The sequence below is a fragment of the Nicotiana tabacum genome, chromosome 21, assembly GCF_000715075.1.
Source record: "Nicotiana tabacum cultivar K326 chromosome 21, ASM71507v2, whole genome shotgun sequence".
In the NCBI taxonomy this organism is placed as follows: domain Eukaryota; kingdom Viridiplantae; phylum Streptophyta; class Magnoliopsida; order Solanales; family Solanaceae; genus Nicotiana; species Nicotiana tabacum.
Window position 1 is genome coordinate 70,599,345 of NC_134100.1, and position 21,796 is coordinate 70,621,140.

General features: G+C 36.7%; 1 protein-coding gene across 1 annotated transcript; it reads left to right on the forward strand.

The window, feature by feature from the left end:
• The first annotated feature begins 11,243 nt into the window (after positions 1-11,243).
• On the forward strand, positions 11,244-12,251 carry LOC107784409 (protein NDR1). Its single transcript, XM_016605539.2, has one exon. It carries the CDS (start codon positions 11,503-11,505, stop codon positions 12,112-12,114), a length of 612 nt encoding a protein of 203 aa, XP_016461025.2. The 5' UTR covers positions 11,244-11,502; the 3' UTR covers positions 12,115-12,251.
• The last annotated feature ends 9,545 nt before the right edge of the window (positions 12,252-21,796 follow it).

Below are 21,796 nucleotides of genomic sequence, written 5' to 3' on the forward strand. Positions count from 1 at the left end.
CTTTTCTTTACCTGGAACCACAAACCCTTCAGGTTGTTCCATGTAAATTTCTTCCTCCAACTCTCCATTTAAGAAGGCAGTCTTAACATCCATTTGATGAATTTCAAGACCATACACTGCAGCTAATGCTACTAACATCCGTATGGACGTAATTCTTGTAACTGGAGAGTATGTATCAAAGTAGTCTAGACCTTCTCGTTGTCTATACCCTTTGACTACGAGCCTTTCCTTGAATTTATCAATAGTGCCATCATCTTTGATTTTTCTCTTAAAAATCCATTTAGAACCCAAAGGTTTATTTCCAGGAGGAAGATCAACCAATTCCCATGTATGGTTGTTCAATATGGATTCTATTTCACTATTGACTGCCTCTTTCCAAAATAATGATTCCGAAGAAGTCATAGCTTCTTTAAATGTTTGAGGCTCATTCTCCAATAAGAAAGTCACAAAATCTGGTCCAAATGAAGTAGACGTTCTTTGACGTTTACTACGTCTTGGATTCTCCTAATTACATGTACTTTCTTTTGTTTCTTCCCGAGGTCGTTTAGATCCTTCACCAAACGACTCACATTCCTTTTTATACGGATATATATTTTCAAAGAACTCAGCATTATCTGATTCTATAACCGTATTATTATGAATGTCGGGATTTTCTGATTTATGAACCAGAAATCGATATGCTTTACTATTTGTCGCATATCCTATGAAAACACAATCAATGGTTTTCGGTCCTATCTTTACCCTTTTGGGTTTAGGAACTTGCACTTTTGCCAAACACCCCCACACTTTAAAATAATTCAAGTTGGGCTTCCTTCCTTTCCATTTTTCATATGGAATGGATTGTGTTTTTGCTATGGGGCACTCGATTTAATATTCGATTAGCCGTAAGAATGGCTTCCCCCACAAGTTCTGTGGCAAACCAGAACTTATCAACAACGCATTCATCATCTCCTTTAATGTGCGATTCTTTCTTTCCGCAATCCCATTAGATTGGGGCGTGTAAGGGGCTGTTGTTTGATGAATAATTCCATATTCTAAACATATTTCTTCAAAAGGAGATTCATATTCACCACCCCTATCACTTCTTATCATTTTTACTTTCTTGTTAAGTTGCGTTTCAACTTCATTTTTGTATTGCCTGAATGCGTCTATTGCTTCATCTTTACTATTCAGTAAGTAAACATAGCAATATCGAGTACCATCGTCAATAAAAGTTATGAAATACTTCTTTCCACCGCGAGATGGTATTGACTTCATGTCACAAATATCTGTGTGAATTAAGTCTAAAGGATTTGAATTCCTTTCAACTGACTTATAAGGATGTTTAACATACTTAGATTCCATACATGTTTGACATTTTGATTTTTTCGCATTCAAACTTGGGCAGTACTTCCAAGTTAATCATTTTTCGCAAGGTTTTATAATTGACATGACCCAAACGTACATGCCATAAATCATTTGACTCAAGTAAGTAAGAAGAAGCTGAAATATTATTATTATTTTCAACAACCATTACATTAAGGTTGAAAAGGCCCTCGGTGAGGTAACCTTTTCCCACAAATATTTCATTCTTACTAATTACAACCTTGTTGGACACAAAAACGCACTTAAAACCGTGCTTAACAAGAAGTCCAGTAGAGACTAAATTCTTTCTCATTTCGGAAACATGGAGGACATTGTTCAAAGTCATGACCTTGCCAGAAGTCATTTTCAGAAATATCTTCCCATATCCTTCAACTTTTGCTGTTGAAGCATTTCCCATATAAACTGTCTCTCCGGGTTCAGCAAGAGCATAGGTAGCAAAAGCCTCTCTAACTGCACAAACATGGCGAGTGACTCCTGAATCAAACCACCACAGTTTAGGATTTTCCACCAAGTTACATTCAGAAAGCATGGCACACAAGTTATCAACATCATCATGGTCTACTACCATGTTTGCTTGACCTCTTTTCTTGTCTTTCTTCGGAGCACGACACTCCATAGACTTGTGTCCGGTTTTCCCACAGTTGTAGCAGTTTCCACTGAACCGCTTCTTGCTTGGGTTGTATTTCGGACCAGAAGCCTTCTTCCTCATTTTGTTAGCTTCAACAATATTTGCTCCCATTATTGTTGAATTTCCACGGCCTCTCCTTTCAGCAGCTTTATTGTCCTCTTCGATTCTCAACCGAACAATAAGATCTTCAAGGGACATTTCCTTTCGTTTGTGTTTCAAATAATTTTTGAAGTCCTTCCACAATGGAGGCAACTTCTCAATCATTGCTGCTACTTGGAATGCTTCGTTGATGACAAGACCTTCAGCAAGTAGATCATGAATAATCACTTGCAATTCCTGGACTTGGGTAATAACAGATTTGCTATCTACCATTTTGTAGTCCAAAAATTTTGCGGCAACGAATTTCTTCATCCCGGCATCTTCAGTTTTATATTTCTTTTCAAGCGCATTCCATAATTCTTTTGACGTCTCCACGCTACTGTATACATTATACAGATTATCATCCAGTCCGCTAAGAATATAATTCTTGCATAAAAAATCAGAATGCTTCCACGCTTCAATCACGAGAAAGCGTTCATTATCTGGAGTTTTATCTGGCAGATCAGGAACATCTTCCTTGATGAACTTCTGTAGACATAACGTAGTTAAGTAGAAGAACATCTTCTGCTGCCAGCGCTTGAAATCAATCCCGAAAAATTTTCCGGGTTTTTCTGCCGGTGCCAACGCCGGTGTTCGGCTTGTCGATGCGTTGGCAGTTACCATCGGCACAGCTTGGTTTTCGCTTTCAGTCATCATTTTTTTCTGTAAAAGAATGACACAAACAAACGTTTAATACACGTTTTCAAACTTGAGTAAAAATCACGTAGATTTTAATATCCAACAAAACGCCACGAAGGCTTAACTCTCCAAAACGGGAGTACACAAACCACAAAGGTTTTAGTTTGCAGAATAATAAGAATAACACAAATACAGAAATAAATATTAAATTCCTTAAGATTGTTATTCCCCGCCAATATTGCTGTATTTGTAGATAATAATTCTGCAAAATATAAGTTAACGTAATGAAACAATAATAAATTCGAGCCCACTGAATTCAGAGTGTTTCCTTAAGGAATTTAATCCCCTCCTAGTACCCAAGGTAATGGATTATTTCCTCCCAGGATAGAACGAATAACACACTGGTGTAGCGGTACTTCAAACCCCAGTGTTTCAGCGAACACAAAGTTCGGTAGCAAATCACACTTACAGTTGCTTTGTTTGAAGTTAAAAACAATGCAGAACGAAGGAGTATAAACTCAGAAAATCGTATGGAAATGCTGAGAGGAAGGAGTGCACTGTATAGCCAATTTGTTGAGCGAATTGTATGTTGTGTGTTGAGTATCTTTCTTCAACATCTGCTGCACATATATATAGCAGCAAAATGTTGAAGAAGACCAAACGTCCACCCTCCATGGTGGAGCAAGCATTACATGTTTGTGGAGCAAGCACTTCATGTTTGTGGAGCAAGCACATTCATGGTGGGAAGACCATTATCCGGCTGCCAAATGATCAATACACGGATTGGAAAATATCCGTTACAAATACGGATAATCTTACGTTAATATTTACTATTAACAAATAAATTTGGTCTAAAAAATTAATCAATCGATCGATCATTTGACCAAATCCAAATCCAAATCCAAATCCGAAGCCGAAGCCGAAGCCGTAGCCGTAGCCGTAGCCGTAGCCGTAGCCGTAGCCGAAGCCGAGCCGAGCGAGCGACGACGACGACGGCGCGAGGCTTGCTTTCTTCTTAACTCTTTAAGAGCTACAAGAAGAGCAATTATATATATACCCACCAAAAATGTCTTCCTCTTCCAATATGGGACAATGTCTCATTGTTAAGAGGGGGAAACTTAAAATTTTACTCAAAATTTCATTTTCCCTCCATTTCCCATTCACCCTCATTTTAAGAATATTCATCTTAAAATAAAAACCTCAACAATCCCCCACATGAATGGGGAATGGCTATATCACGGAAGTATGCATGGAAAAACTGTGTGATTTACAAGCAAGGATTAATCGCATCTGGATAAGTAGGTTTCCCTTTGAACTTTCCGTAGTAAACTTATGTCGGATATACTCGGTCAATCGGTAGATTTGATATCTTTGAACCGTCGATCTTTGGTGTATACCTAGACAACCATAAGTCACACAATCAACCCTTAACCGTCTTTGGTTCTCATTGTTGTATTCGTTTCAGCCATGAACACCGCCTGGTTTCATAAGTGCGTAGAGAACTGGACATACAAAGTTCTCCTTGAAGCGGCTCACACTTCACACTTACATAGGTGATTCCTAAACGTGTCATCCTGTAGATACACTATTTGATATACCCCGTATCAAATTTAGAAATCATTAAAAAGCCTTAATGTTTTATCCTTGGTACTGAACATTGTCTCATCACGAGAACGGACTAAAATTTTATTTGACAATGTTGAACCGTCATTAATGACTTTGTTTGATCTCCTTGAACCTAGATCTTGGGATCTCCAGTCTTCTAGGTAGAGTTACCGCCACAATGACTTGTTCTCGGCCATAGCCCCATTCCCCTTGATGATTTCTCAACTACCTCTCTAGTTAGGCCTTTTGTAAATGGATCCGACACATTATCACTTGACTTTACATAGTCAATCGTGATAATTCCTCTAGAGAGTAATTGCCTAACGGTTTTATGTCTTCGTCGTATATGACGAGATTTACCGTTATACATAACGCTCCCAGCCCTTCCAATTGTCGCTTGACTATCACAATGTATGCATATTGGTGCCAACGGTTTGGGCCAAAATGGAATGTCTTCTAAGAAATTCCGGAGCCATTCAGCTTCTTCACCGGCTTTATCTAAGGCTATGAATTCAGCCTCCATTGTAGAGCGGGCAATACATATTTGTTTAGACGACTTCCAAGATACCGCTCCTCCACCAATAGTGAATACATATCCACTCGTGGACTTAGAATCAGTTGAACCGGTGATCCAATTTGCATCACAGTATCCCTCAATCACCGCAGGGAAATTACTGTAGTGCAATTCAAAGTTCTGGGTATGTTCTAAATATCCCAAAACTCGTTTCATTGCCATCCAATGAGATTGGCCTGGATTGCTCGTATATCGACTCAGTTTACTTATAGCACAAGCTATATCTGATCGTGTACAATTCATGATATACATTAAGCATCCCAACACACGAGCATAATCCAATTGTGATATGCTTTGGCCTTTGTTCTTTGCTAATGCAAGATTCACGTCAATTGGAGTCTTTGCAACTTTAAAGCCCAAGTGCTTGAATTTTTCAAGTACTGTCTTAATATAATGAGATTGTGACAATGCCAGACCTTGAGGAGTCTTATGGATCTTAATTCCCAGAATTAAATCAGCAACTCCCAAGTCTTTCATATCAAACTTGCTATTGAGCATACGCTTAGTAGCATTTATGTTGGCAATGTCATTACTCATTATCAACATATCATCCACATATAGGCAAACAATGACTATGTGATTTGGAACATTTTTAATGTACACGCATTTATCACATTCATTTATCTTAAAACCATTTGACAACATTGTTTGGTCAAATTTCGCATGCCATTGTTTGGGTGCTTGTTTTAGTCCGTAAAGAGACTTAACAAGTCTACATACCTTCTTTTCTTTACCTGGAACCACAAACCCTTCAGGTTGTTCCATGTAAATTTCTTCCTCCAACTCTCCATTTAAGAAGGCAGTCTTAACATCCATTTGATGAATTTCAAGACCATACACTGCAGCTAATGCTACTAACATCCGTATGGACGTAATTCTTGTAACTGGAGAGTATGTATCAAAGTAGTCTAGACCTTCTCGTTGTCTATACCCTTTGACTACGAGCCTTTCCTTGAATTTATCAATAGTGCCATCATCTTTGATTTTTCTCTTAAAAATCCATTTAGAACCCAAAGGTTTATTTCCAGGAGGAAGATCAACCAATTCCCATGTATGGTTGTTCAATATGGATTCTATTTCACTATTGACTGCCTCTTTCCAAAATAATGATTCCGAAGAAGTCATAGCTTCTTTAAATGTTTGAGGCTCATTCTCCAATAAGAAAGTCACAAAATCTGGTCCAAATGAAGTAGACGTTCTTTGACGTTTACTACGTCTTGGATTCTCCTGATTACATGTACTTTCTTTTGTTTCTTCCCGAGGTCGTTTAGATCCTTCACCAAACGACTCACATTCCTTTTTATACGGATATATATTTTCAAAGAACTCGGCATTATCTGATTCTATAACCGTATTATTATGAATGTCGGGATTTTCTGATTTATGAACCAGAAATCGATATGCTTTACTATTTGTCGCATATCCTATGAAAACACAATCAATGGTTTTCGGTCCTATCTTTACCCTTTTGCGTTTAGGAACTTGCACTTTTGCCAAACACCCCCACACTTTAAAATAATTCAAGTTGGGCTTCCTTCCTTTCCATTTTTCATATGGAATGGATTGTGTTTTGCTATGGGGCACTCGATTTAATATTCGATTAGCCGTAAGAATGGCTTCCCCCCACAAGTTCTGTGGCAAACCAGAACTTATCAACAACGCATTCATCATCTCCTTTAATGTGCGATTCTTTCTTTCCGCAATCCCATTAGATTGGGGCGTGTAAGGGGCTGTTGTTTGATGAATAATTCCATATTCTAAACATATTTCTTCAAAAGGAGATTCATATTCACCACCCCTATCACTTCTTATCATTTTTACTTTCTTGTTAAGTTGCGTTTCAACTTCATTTTTGTATTGCCTGAATGCGTCTATTGCTTCATCTTTACTATTCAGTAAGTAAACATAGCAATATCGAGTACCATCGTCAATAAAAGTTATGAAATACTTCTTTCCACCGCGAGATGGTATTGACTTCATGTCACAAATATCTGTGTGAATTAAGTCTAAAGGATTTGAATTCCTTTCAACTGACTTATAAGGATATTTAACATACTTAGATTCCACACATGTTTGACATTTTGATTTTTTGCATTCAAACTTGGGCAGTACTTCCAAGTTAATCATTTTCCGCAAGGTTTTATAATTGACATGACCCAAACGTACATGCCATAAATCATTTGACTCAAGTAAGTAAGAAGAAGCTGAAATATTATTATTATTTTCAACAACCATTACATTTAGGTTGAAAAGGCCCTCGGTGAGGTAACCTTTTCCCACAAATATTTTATTCTTACTAATTACAACCTTGTTGGACACAAAAACACAATTAAAACCGTGCTTAACAAGAAGTCCAGTTGACACTAAATTCTTTCTCATTTCGGGAACATGGAGGACATTGTTCAAAGTCATGACTTTGCCAGAAGTCATTTTCAGAAATATCTTCTCATATCCTTCAACTTTTGCTGTTGAAGCATTTCCCATATAAACTGTCTCTCCGGGTTCAGCAAGAGCATAGGTAGCAAAAGCCTCTCTAACTGCACAAACATGGCGAGTGACTCCTGAATCAAACCACCACAGTTTAGGATTTTCCACCAAGTTACATTCAGAAAGCATGGCACACAAGTTATCAACATCATCATGGTTTACTACCATGTTTGCTTGACCTCTTTTCTTGTCTTTCTTCGGAGCACGACACTCCGTAGACTTGTGTCCGGTTTTCCCACAGTTGTAGCAGTTTCCACTGAACCGCTTCTTGCTTGGGTTGTATTTCGGACCAGAAGCCTTCTTCCTCATTTTGTTAGCTTCAATAATATTTGCTCCCATTATTGTTGAATTTCCACGGCCTCTCCTTTCAGCAGCTTTATTGTCCTCTTCGATTCTCAACCGAACAATAAGATCTTCAAGGGACATTTCCTTTCGTTTGTGTTTCAAATAATTTTTGAAGTCCTTCCACAATGGAGGCAACTTCTCAATCATTGCTGCTACTTGGAATGCTTCGTTGATGACAAGACCTTCAGCAAGTAGATCATGAATAATCACTTGCAATTCCTGGACTTGGGTAATAACAGATTTGCTATCTACCATTTTGTAGTCCAAAAATTTTGCGGCAACGAATTTCTTCATCCCGGCATCTTCAGTTTTATATTTCTTTTCAAGCGCATTCCATAATTCTTTTGACGTCTCCACGCTACTGTATACATTATACAGATTATCATCCAGTCCGCTAAGAATATAATTCTTGCATAAAAAATCAGAATGCTTCCACGCTTCAATCACGAGAAAGCGTTCATTATCTGGAGTTTTATCTGGCAGATCAGGAACATCTTCCTTGATGAACTTCTGTAGACATAACGTAGTTAAGTAGAAGAACATCTTCTGCTGCCAGCGCTTGAAATCAATCCCGAAAAATTTTCCGGGTTTTTCTGCCGGTGCCAACGCCGGTGTTCGGCTTGTCGATGCGTTGGCAGTTACCATCGGCACAGCTTGGTTTTCGCTTTCAGTCATCATTTTTTTCTGTAAAAGAATGACACAAACAAACGTTTAATACACGTTTTCAAACTTGAGTAAAAATCACGTAGATTTTAATATCCAACAAAACGCCACGAAGGCTTAACTCTCCAAAACGGGAGTACACAAACCACAAAGGTTTTAGTTTGCAGAATAATAAGAATAACACAAATACAGAAATAAATATTAAATTCCTTAAGATTGTTATTCCCCGCCAATATTGCTGTATTTGTAAATAATAATTCTGCAAAATATAAGTTAACGTAATGAAACAATAATAAATTCGAGCTCACTGAATTCACAGTGTTTCCTTAAGGAATTTAATCCCCTCCTAGTACCCAAGGTAATGGATTATTTCCTCCCAGGATAGAACGAATAACACACTGGTGTAGCGGTACTTCAAACCCCAGTGTTTCAGCGAACACAAAGTTCGGTAGCAAATCACACTTACAGTTGCTTTGTTTGAAGTTAAAAACAATGCAGAACGAAGGAGTATAAACTCAGAAAATCGTATGGAAATGCTGAGAGGAAGGAGTGCACTGTATAGCCAATTTGTTGAGCGAATTGTATGTTGTGTGTTGAGTATCTTTCTTCAACATCTGCTGCACATATATATAGCAGCAAAATGTTGAAGAAGACCAAACGTCCACCCTCCATGGTGGAGCAAGCATTACATGTTTGTGGAGCAAGCACATTCATGGTGGAAAGACCATTATCCGGCTGCCAAATGATCAATACACGGATTGGAAAATATCCGAGGCTTGCTTTCTCCTTAACTCTTTAAGAGCTACAAGAAGAGCAATTATATATATACCCACCAAAAATATCTTCCTCTTCCAATATGGGACAATGTCTCATTGTTAAGAGGGGGAAACTTAAAATTTTACTCAAAATTTCATTTTCCCTCCATTTCCCATTCACCTTCATTTTAAGAATATTCATCTTAAAATAAAAACCTCAACAGCTAATTTCTTCGTAGGAACCCTAACATCATCGTCGTCGCCGATTTCTTCGGCTCAATCTGCTTGAGCTTTTTCTTCAAATCCTTATTAAGACAAAAACTTGTCCCTCCATTCCGGTAACGTCTCTTCTATTTGATTGCTTAAGCTTTTTCCGAACTTCATAGCTTTCAAGATAATCCAATATACACAAAAATGTAAGGTTAGGGTGAAAATTTGAGAGGAAATAATGATTCGAAATAAGGTAAGTGGGAATTTGAGAGGAAATTATCACACAAAGGTGATTGCAAATAAGGTTAGCGGGAAAATAATCACAGAAAATAATCAAATTGAGTTCAGCCATAAAGTTTAGCAGCAGCGTTTAGCAAAAAATTGTGCTCTCTTTTGTGATTGGTTTTGGGAGAATATTTTAGAGGGTTCAATTTACTCTATTGAGTATTGTTGTAAATTTCATCTCAGATATGATTCTTCTACCTTAATGGTGTGAAATTTGATTTATCCAATTAATTATTACGGCAATGCTTGTGATTGATTGTATAAGCAATTGTGACCGTATATATTAGAAGAAATTGTGTGCTTATTTTATGTTTTTCCCATTTGCTGTAATTTGAAAGAAACTTTTTAATTGTTCTTGTTTTTCATCAATGGTGAAAACTTGAAGAAGAAGAAGAAAGTATGAAGATGAAGGCAAGTGGGGTAATTACAAAATAAGGTTAATTTAAAAAGAAAAAAGAGAAAAACTTAATTTTGAGTGTTTCACGCGCCGAGTCACACTTTAGCTGAGAAGAGGTGTCTGTCTGGTCATTAGTATAATTGAGGTGTCCATCTGATCATTGAAGGTAACTCGTTTATGTATTTCGCCTTATTAATAATTAAAGCATGAAGTTTACACATTTCATGACACACATAATGTTGGAACAAACATTTTGATAGTAATCTAACTGTTAAACATTTTATACACGGAATGTTAACTGTTTGAAGGATTGACGTGTGAGTATGGAATGTTATAACAGGAACTACGGAACAATCAATCATTATTGATTCTACCTCTGATAATTTAGCAATTGGTCTCCTCCTACTCTAAAAATCTTGATTTACATCGATTAATTGGTTTGGATATATACAAAATTTTAGGAATTTGCTGCTAGATCCATTGCATCTTGATGGGCTTCCCTGCTTGGGTTAATTTTTTATGACAAGACGCTATTGTCCTTTACGCTTATTATTATTATTATTATTATTATTATTATTATTATTATTATTATTACAAGAAAAATGAAGACAAATACCGCTATATTGACCAACCGTCATGCAAATAAAGAGTTTATATTCTGGTGCACCGTAAGTAAAATATATTATACTGTCAGGTTCATTTTATCTAACATAATAAAGTCAAGAGATTTTAATATCGAATTTAGTATAGCAATGGTGAAAATAGACTAACCATAATCTTGAATAGGAAATTAATCTTGTCGACAAAAAATAGCACGTCTAACTACACATATAGAGTAAAAGAATTTACCCTATCAACAATGTATATAATAAATTGGAAAATAAATATTCTCCCTCTATTTTATTTTATAAGATATTATTTTCTTATTAGTCTATTCCAAAAAAAAATGTCAAGTTTTCATATTTGAAAATAATATAATTACAAACTTCTTATTTTATCCTAAATAATAAACTTTTATAGTCCTATAAATATCTTTCTTTCTTTTTAAACATTATAATAATTCAAACTATGAAACTCCTTCCCTAACACAGACAAAACTGGCCACGTAGACTCCTTTTTATAGGCTAGTTTGCAGCTTGACCCCTCGCCATTGACTTGAAGACTTGAACAAGAAATTCATTGGTGGTCACTTACCCAATTACCAGAAATTCATAGGTGCTGGTATTTACATACTCATTTACTAGCACTTCCTCAAAGCAGAAAGAAAAGAAAAAGCAAAATATAGTTGTCCTAGATCTTTTTATATAAACCCAAGATTTTCCCTTTCCCAAACAATATTCTTCAAGTCTCTACCCCTTCATCTGTTTTCCTACATATTTTTCAGATTCTTGAAAACCACTTTTTTTTCAACATGTCAGACTATGGATCCAACAATACATGCTGCTTTAAGTGCATCCAATTCATATTAACAGCAGGCTTAACAGCTCTTTTCATTTGGCTAAGTCTAAGAACCACAAAACCATCTTGCTCTTTAGAAAATTTTTACTTACCTGCCCTTAACAAATCTGATAACTCCAACTCCACAAGATCCAATCATACACTTTCCTTTCAGCTCAATTTGAACAACAAGATGAAGGACAAAGGTGTTCGTTATGATGACATTAAACTTAGTTTTTACTATGGTACAAATACAAGTTTTCCTATAGGTAATTATACAGTACCTGGTTTTTACCAAGGTCATGACAAGAAAGCACATAAAAAGGGTATGCTGGAAACTGAGAAAATGCCTTGGAATGATGCTTTAAAGATGGTTTCAAATGGGTCTAAAGTGGTTTTCAGGGTGGATGTAGCTACTAGAGTCAGGTACAAGGTCATTCTTTGGTATACTAAGAGGCATAATTACACTTTGGAAAATAACACACTCAAAGTCGATGCTTCAGGTAAATCAAGTTCACAACAGCTTCATTGTTGTTCTATTGGGCTTCCCCTAATATTTTTATTCAGCTTTCTTCTTCTGTTGTAAACGATGAGTTCAACAATTTTATATTTTACTACGGGACCTAATTCTGTTTTACAATTACGGGTTCAGGTTTTAGTGTTTGTTAACATTCTACTAATTCTTTTAATTATGTACTATCAATTTATCCGTTTAAACTGTCGGTACAAACTGAATGTAGTTGGTGTTATCTTTTCTTTTTGAATTTATTCTATATAAATTTTGAGTGGCTTGTTTTATGTGGTAGATCTATGATCTTTTTTCTTGGATATCATCGTTTTTACTCATTCTGTTTACTAGGTTAATATTATTCATTTTCATATTTGATAAGTGGCTATGAAAGAGCCGTGTTCCTACTTATTAGTTTGTTTATTTTTTAGTCATTTATAAAATAAATAACATATTTTTAAATTTAGAAATAATTCAACTTTAAACTTTTTATTTTACACTTTTTACTATTAATGAGAAGTTTTTATAATCACATAAATATTATGGCCCCACAAATCTTTTAGTCTTTAACCTTTTAAGACCATGTATTTCAAAAGTATTATTTTTTAAAAAAAAATTCGTGACGAGTCAAACTAGTAGAAATTGTTGATGTCATAGACCTTTATCTTTTTCTGTCTTCCTACCTTTCTCTTTTTAACGAGCCATATAGGCTTTGGTCCACATTTATTAAAGGGATAGTTTATGATTCGATGCTTTCTGATGCCTTCTCAGGACTATGATTTGTAGAATAATGGTGAGAACTGTCAATACAATTTAATTGTTTGCTTGATAGGCTCAAAAGCTTGGTTGTAGCCTGTGGGTTCCTAATGACCGAAAATAACAAAAGCAATGTGGCCCTAAGCTATTGAATTCTTCATGTGGACCCAATTTCCCAACCTTAACTTGCTTCTTTAAATGCACTACTTTACTACTATTACAGGGTAGTGTATACGCAGACCTCACCCCTACCTTGTGAGGATAGAGAGTTTGTTTCAAATATACCCTCGGCTCAGAAAAGCATAAGCACCCCATTAATAAAAATATAGACAAGAAGGGACAGCACCAAAAAGCCATATAAAAGCAGAATAAAAATAACAAGATAGTAAGGTGATCAACAACGAAAGAAAATAATGATTAGTCATAAAAACCTACTACCAACATAGGTGAGACTGTGTGCCAATACTACTATTATGAACACTCTACACTACCTACTCTACTACCCTAATTCTCGACCTCCATATCTTCCTATCAAGGGTCATGTCCTCGGTCAGCTGAAGTTGCGCCATGTCTTGCCTAATCACCTCTCCCCACCTCTTCTTTGGCCTACCTTTAAGTTTCGGTGGCACCTTCTTGTCATACAAAACACTAGAAGCGAGTCTACATTTTATCCATCCCGCCCCAATACGATGTGTGACATCTTCATCAATCTCCCCATCCCCCTGAATAATAGACCCAAGGTAGTTAAAACTTCCTCTCATATGGATGACCTGTGAGTCCAACCTCACCTCCCCTTCCCCCCTTGAGTCTCACCACTGAACTTAGATTACTTCTCTGTACTCACTTTCACTGTTTAAAAAATATTTTTTTTCATTAAGTATTTTTAACTAGAAAAATTATCTATTAGGTAATTTTATAATTTAAACGTTCATTTAATTAAAAAACATTCCATGGTAACATACATTTATATGTAATAATTCTATTATCTCCTTAACAAAAATTATTTCATTTGTTTTATTTACTGAATATTTTTTTGTAAAGAATAAAAATTCTATTATCTCCTTAAGAAAAATTATTTCATTTGTTTTATTTACTGAATATTTTTTAAAAGAATATTAAAAAAGGTGGCAATAATTTATGTAGATTTTTATTAAAATGTTTCTTATATTAATATCATTTGATATCATTTTATACAAATTCACATTAAATTGTAATTTCAATTGTAACACTTTATAAAATCAGTAAAAAAAAAAATATATTTAAGAATAAAATATAGTTTCAAGTAACTTTATTATTAAAGGATATTGAAATTTGTTCAAATTATATAAAAATAATTCCCTTTATAAAACATGATTTGAGAATAATCTAAACAAAAAATTAAGACAACTAATTTGGGGAATTATTTTTCTTTATTATATATTAGGCAGCATGAGAAGTATTATTGTGTATGATTATACTTCTCCCTCTATGACCAAAGTTAGTTGGGTACTTCCTCTATTTTTAATAAAGAATTTAACATTATATAAATTTCAAAATACATAAATATAAAATTAACTATTTTTTAAAATATGCTCAACAAATAATTATAATAAAGAAAGTGGTACTACACCCTAGAGTATCTCAATCTTTTATTTAAATATTCTTATATTAATATCAATTGATATCATTTTATACAAATTCTCATTAAATTGCAATTTCAATTGGAACACTTTATAAAATCAGTAAAAAAATATATTTAAGAATAAAATATAGTTTCAAGTACCTTTTTATTAAAGGATATTGAAATTTTTTCAAATTATATAAAAATAATTCCCTTTATAAAACATGATTTGAGAATAATCTAAACAAAAAATTAAGGTAACTAATTTGGGGAATTCTTTTTCTTTATTGTATATTAGGCAGCATGAGAAGTATCATTATGTAGGATTATACTTCTCCCTCTATGATCAAAGTAAGTTGGGTACTTTCTCTATTTTTAATATAAAGAATTCAACATTATATAAATTTCAAAATATATAAATATAAAATTAACTATTTTTAAAAAATGCTCAACAAATAATTATAGTAAAGAAAGTGGTACTACACCCTAGAGTATCTCAATCATATAAAATAAAACTAGAAAAAATCTGTGATCGAAAAATTTATTTATTTTTAATGAATTATCCAAATATGTCTTTAACCTAGAATAAAATACACATTTACTTATTATTATTATTTTCAAAAATTAAAAATCATGATTATTATTTGAAAGAACACAAAAAATATTTTTGCATCATCTATTTGGAAATAAAATGAATATATTTTATTATTAAAATTTTGATTAATAAAAAAGAAAAGCAATATATTAACACAATTGAAAATACTAAAAGAGTACAACTATATATTATTCAATTTAAACAATGAGAAAGTACATCATGACTTATTTTTCAACTGACTTTTTAATTATTTTTTTTATAATCAATTTTAAGTTTGGTGGTGCGAAACTATTTTTTAGAATAGAAAAAATGTAGAACCTATGTAGAAATACTCTAACTTGTACTTGAAGTATTGTATAATCTTTGTTATAATAAAGTGTCGGACTTCAACAAGTATTACAAAGTGATTGTAGTAATACGATTTCAGAAAAATTAAAAATATACATAACGCAACATATAAAAAACAATATAGGTAAACATGATTCTATACGTTATCACACAAAAGTCTATTTTCTTTCCTTAAAGACGAATAAAGTGTGTAATTAGCAATAGTTCAAGAAATATAAAAAGGAAGAAAACAAAAAAAATGATGGGCTTTTTTCAGTTTTAGCCCGCGCCAAAAATGTGCGTGTAACTTGCAAAAATAAGAGATTAAGCGGTGGTGGCACATGCTGATAGCTCAGTTTTGACGACCCCCTGCATATGAAAGTTTTTCAAAATTACATAGTACGGAGATAGCAAATTTTCTCACCGGCTGTTTCACAGAAAATTTCAAATTTTCAACTACCCACTTTCCCATTTCATGATCAAAATTATCTTTAAGGGTCATATTATTTGTAAGCATGATTATTCCGTTATTTTTGTTATCATTTTCCCTGTTGATATTCCGGCTTTTTGGTTGTTAGAAGAATTATGGTCTGTTATTACTCACATATTCTATGGAGAAAAGGAATTAACTAATTTCAAGAGTTGTTGTGATTACTGTTTACCCGAAAAATAGATAAAGTTAAATTTATACGTAGTTCTAAAAATACGTGGTATAACGTGGTACAAATTGAAAAAATAAGTAGAAATATATCGAATATTGATTGTAAAAAAAGAATGAAATACAAATTCAAATTAAATAGAGAATGGTCTATTAATGAACAAGATGAACCAATGTTCAAAGCCCCAAAGAAGGATAATGGTTACTATATATGGGTAAATCTCAATAACTTCGGAAATGTGAGAGTGTATTGAGGTCTAAATGCACCCTCTCTTATAAATGGCAATCATTCTAATATAATGGAGGATTCCTACTTTGGATATAATTAAAAATATATAGTGGGATCCCATGATAGATTAATCAATTAGTTTTTTCTTGATTTCTGCCGAGATTCTCTCCCTTAGTGCGGCTATAACGGCTTTGTTGTCCCTTGACTCAAGCTCGATCGGTCTCTAAGTCTCGAGCTCGATATTGACTCGACTTTGACAATGGTTTCAGTATTTGATCGGTCTCTGGGTCTCGACCTCTATCTGGGCTCGATGTCGATCTCGGTTGATCCCGACCTTAGTCGGTTTCTAGGGCTCGAACTCAGCAGCTCGACTTCACGTCATAGCTTGATATCATAATGACGAACCTCGGTCCATCATGCCCCAAAATCAATCAGTCACACGAGGGCAAACTCGATTTTGACCGTATATAGATAGTCCCCTCATTTTTCGGAAAGAATGTGGCGAGAAATGATATGACTTTTCAACCTCTGATTAGATACACACTGACGTCTGCGTTGAACCCGATTGTGACGTACGTGACAAATGTCCCGTCGGTTCAGTTACCAATAAATGCACGTCAGTCGATGGTCGGCCACTGCAAATTTTGAACCGTCATTGTGAAATCTATAAATAGCCCCCTTCCTTTATCATTTTAAACTTTTGCTTTCAACTCTTCTCATTCTATCCTTCACAATTCTTCGTCTTCTCCAAAATTATCTATTTCCAGATTTTGAAAATTTCTTTGCTTGTTCTTCACCAAATACCAAAATATTTCAATTTCCCGTCTTCTTTGTTCTTTGAAAATTTAGATGGCCAAGATATCTAAAACCATTCCTCAAAAAGAGGCTGCTTCCTCATCTCGGTCGGTCGGTGAGAAACCGGTGGTGGAGCCACGCCTTAAAGAACTCATTCCCGGGGGATGTGTTATTGATTCTGATTTTAAAGTTCAATCGGTTGCCGGTCGATGGGAGTCGGTATCGAGATATATATGCTCGATACGAGTAAGTCTCCTTGATGTGGTGACAAAAGATTGTAATTGGGTAGACAAAGAGGTCGTGATACCGACACCGGAGGAATCGACCACTACCCACGTGGAAGGGTATCTGAGTGTTTACACTTACCCTTTCACGTCGGGTCCCCTCGATCCAGTCATCATCAATTTTTGCAGGAAATACCAGGTGACCCTTGGCCAAATTCATTCTTTTTTTCTAGAGGATCGTGATCTTGATCCATTTCTTTGTGAGCAAAATCGATGGGCTTCCCTTCACCCTCTACCACCTTATAAGATTGTATAGTCCTCGACTTTACGGAGGCGGGCTGATAAAGCTTCAACGTCGTGCCACCAAGGTGTTCACGTCGAGCATAGATGAAGATAAGGATCGGGGCGGATGGGCCGGTTTGTTCGAGTGAAGACCTCAGACCTAATCCCGGCTGAGAGTATGCCATTTCCCGAAAAATGGAATATGAACCGTGAGTGTGATACCGTTTTTAGTTTTTGTTGTTTTTACTTCTTCATCTTTTCTTATCAGTGTTATTTTTGATACAGCCTTTGCTTGGATGCCGGGTGCGGTTCCCCATCTCGAGAACTGGGTCAAAAACCTGGTCTCGACGTCAATATTTGTCGAGCGCTCATGGCGCGATTTGTCGAAGGGTCGATGGGAAGCTCGTACTCATGGTAAGCTTTCATCTTGGTCTATCGATGCGTTTGTCGTTCGAGGTGACATGTTTATTCGAAGCATGAGTTTATTTATCTTCTCCCTTCGCAGGTCTCGAAAAAGATACGGTCATGAGGCCCCCGTCTGGTGGTGAGGAAGTTTTACCGCCTGTCTCGAAGTCCTTGAAGGAAAGTAAGAGAAAAAGAACTTCGGATTCTGAGGGTCAAAAACCTAAGAAGAGGATAGTCCGTTAGCCCAAGGGAACCACAATCCCATTGACTATGGAATCAGTCCTGTGTCTAAGGGATGAAGAAGAAGAAGAAGAAGAAGAAGAAGAAGAAGAAGAAGAAGAAGAAGAAGAAGAAGAAGATAACTCTGGACTGGTGGCCCGTGCTCTGGCTGGCACCGATAGTTATAAAGGTATGGGACCGGTGGGAACTAATTCTGCTTTAACCAGGTCCGACAAAGTCGAGAAGAAGACTTCGAACCGAGTTTCCGAGCAAAGGGAGACTGATGATGTTTTACCTCGGGGCAACGAATCCATCGAAGAGGCGGTTAATGATGGTGCAGGAACCGAGTTTGAGGTTCCCCGAGATGGAGGCGGCGCCTCGAAAGACATAATCGGGGCAATAGATATCGACGATTCCCCCTCTTTTCCTTCGTTTTCACAGTTTATGATACATGACGCCCAAGCTGTGGAGGTTTATCATGGGGAGGGAGACCATGGAGAGGAAGATCCTTTTCGTGGTTATTTTGTTGGAGTAGAAGATGCTACCAGTCTGAGCGATTTGGAGGCTTCGAAGAAGAGCTCGGGCAAGGCGGGGATTCCTCGTATATTCAACGAAGCTTAGCAGGCCCTGAATCGGGTAAGTTCGCTTTCTCTTTGTCAACTTTCATACTTGTATTTTTCTTCTTTGTATAACTCCCTTTTATTTTTTGTAGGCTTTTGCGCTCTATCACGAGGCAGTTTTCCGATCCCGAGGGGAGCTAAGCCGGTTCGAAGCCAAAATTTGAGGGCTTACTGAGGAGAGAGATACCTTCAAGCTTCTCAGTGAGCAGAGGGAAGGAGAAGCAAGAGGACTTTGAGCCGAGCTAGAAGCAACTCGGAAAGAACAAACCAATTTGTCCAAGTAGGTAAAAAGAGTCATTGAAGTTAATGACACTGATTTGGGCGTGAAGGCTAACAGTTCGGTCCCGCAGGTTCAGCAAAAGCTCGATATGATTGGGCATCTTCGCGCCGAGGTGGATACAGTAAAAAAGGGGGGTCGAGGAGTGGAAAAAAAGCATGGACCACCTTGCTTCTGAAAAGGAGGCTGCCCGGGCTCAACTGGCCTCGGTCGAGGCCCAACTCCGAAGCTTGAAAGAAAGAGCCTTGGTGCAAGCCAAAAATATTGAGGCGTTCCAGTCTCGATTGGGCTCAGTGACTTCTGATCGAGAGAACTAGTATCGGAACTTGCAGCGGCCAAATCGGAGGCCGAAATAGCCATGGCTAATGCTGATGCAATGGTGGCTATTTACCGGTCTGATGCTGAAGTAGCTCAAGTTCGAGCAAAATAGGTTGCCGAGGCTGTTCAAGCTCGAGAAAATTGGGTTGCCGAGCTTGCTAAATGCCAATCTCGGAGGGAGACTCTAGAGGAGATCTACGCTCGTGACTTTGATCTTTCAGCCAAGATCGAGAATACAAAAGAGCTCGAAGCCGAAGCTAAAGTGTTGGCCTTTCCCGATGATGAAGATACCGAGAGTATGAGCGGTTTTGAGATCGAAGGAGACCTCGAAGGTGAAGATGCAGCTCCTGGAGAGGACTAAGACCTTTTAGTATTTTTCTTCTTTCTTTTAAGACCGTTTTGGTCTTTTGTAGAAAAATTTGATCGGGCCATGGTGCCCTTGTAAATGATTTCTGGTATATATAAAACTTTCTTTCTTCTATGGCTTCTGAATCTTTTGCCTTTCTTGTTAATTTATACAAAGGCCAAAAAGTGCCTTAGCACGAGATAATTACTTGAAGGTCCGAGTGAATATTCGAACTCGGCCTTTTCTTATAGGTAGTCCCCGAGTGAATGTTTGAACTCCAACTGAGATAGCTTTTAGACTTTGACGAATAGAGTTCAAGCAAAATGGTTTGCTCGAATTCGAGCTAAGGTAGCATTTAGGCTTTTCGGTCGAGTGAGAGTGATTTCTCGAACTCGAACTAAGGTAGCCCTTTAGGCTTTACGGTTGAGTGGGAGTGTTTTCTCGAATTCGAATTGAGGTAGCCTTTAGGCTTTATGACCGAGTGAGTGTTTGCTCGAACCCGAATTAAGGTAGCCCTTAGGCTTTATAGTCGAGTGAGTGTTTGCTCGAACCCGAATTAAGGTAGCCCTTAGGCTTTATGGTCGAGTGAGTGTTTGCTCGAACTCGATTTAAATCAACCCTTAGGCTTTATGGTCGAGTGAGTGTTTGCTCGAACTCGATTTAATGTAGCCCTTAGGTTTTATGGTCGAGTGAGTGTTTGTTCGAACTCGAACTGAGATAGCTTTTAGACTTTGACGAATAGAGTTCAAGTGAAATGATTTGCTTGAATTCGAGCTAAGGTAGCCTTTAGGCTTTTCGGTCGAGTGAGAATGCTTTCTTGAACTAGAATTAAGGTAGCATTTAGGCTTTATGGCCGAGTGAGTATTTGCTCGAACTCGAATTAATGTAGCCCTTAGGCTTTACGGTCGAGTGAGAATGATTTCTCGAACTCGAGTTAAGGTAGCCTTATGGATTTTCAGTCGAATGAGTGTTTGCTCGAACCCGAATTAAGGTAGTCCTTAGGCTTTATGGTCGAGTGAGTGTTTGCTCGAACTCGATTTAATGCATCCCTTTGGCTTTATGGTCGAGTGAGTGTTTGCTCAAACTCGATTTAATGTAGCACTTAGATTTTATGGTCGAGTGAGTGTTTACTCGAACTCGGATTAAGGTAGCCCTTTAGGCTTTATAGTCGAGTGAGTGTGATTTCTCGGACTCGAATTAAGGTAACCTTTAGGCTTTATGGCCGAGTGAGTGTTTGCTCGAACTCGAATTAATATAACTCTTAGGTTTTACGGCTGAGTGAGAATGATTTCTCGAACTTGAGCTAAGGTAGCCTTTAGGCTTTTCAGTCGAGTGAGTGTTTGCTCGAACCCGAATTAAGTTAGCCCTTAGGCTTTATGGTCGAGTGAATGTTTGCTCGAACTCGATTTAATGCAGCCCTTAGGCTTTATGGTCGAGTGAGTGTTGCTCGAACTCGATTTAATGTAGCCCTTAGGCTTTTCAGTCGAGTGAGAATGATTTCTCGAACTCGAATTAATAGATCGAGAATATGAAGCAGAAGAATCTTTCTGAGATATGAGATATCGGTAAAAAACAAATTTCTTTTTATAAGTTATTATACATGCGCTCATGTTTTGTGCTAGGGCTCGAGCAAGCTACGCGGGCATGGTTTGTTTGACCATTTGGCCCTTACAATTTTTTTCTATCGAGACCCTGTTGCCATGAATTAATTTTCTTGTATCAAACTTGATATATCCGAGGGTAATGCCCCCAGTATTCGAGGTTGATTGTAAAGAGGCCTCGGATACTGTTGAATTGCTCTAAGTTAGCACGATCAATAGTTGCCTCATTAAAAACCTCGCCGAAAAATCCATTTAGGATAAAATCGGTCTAAGGGAAAAAGAGTGCAATGTATGCTTTCAAACCTAAAGGCTTCAAGTTGAAGAATCCATCCCTGTTTCTGGTAAAACACCTGCAAGGGTTAATTTCGAAATACAAATGAACATAGGAGGGTCGTACCTTAGCAGTAGTATCGTTTTAGGTGTGACACGTTCCAATTGCTCGGTAGTTGTTTGCCGTTTATCACGCCGAGCTTGTAGGATCCTTTTCCAACGATTTCGAGAACCTAAT

What these genes read in the sequence shown, in the direction of transcription:
- LOC107784409 (XM_016605539.2), top strand. Translation starts at nt 11,503, where the DNA reads ATGTCAGACTATGGATCCAACAATACATGCTGCTTTAAGTGCATCCAA.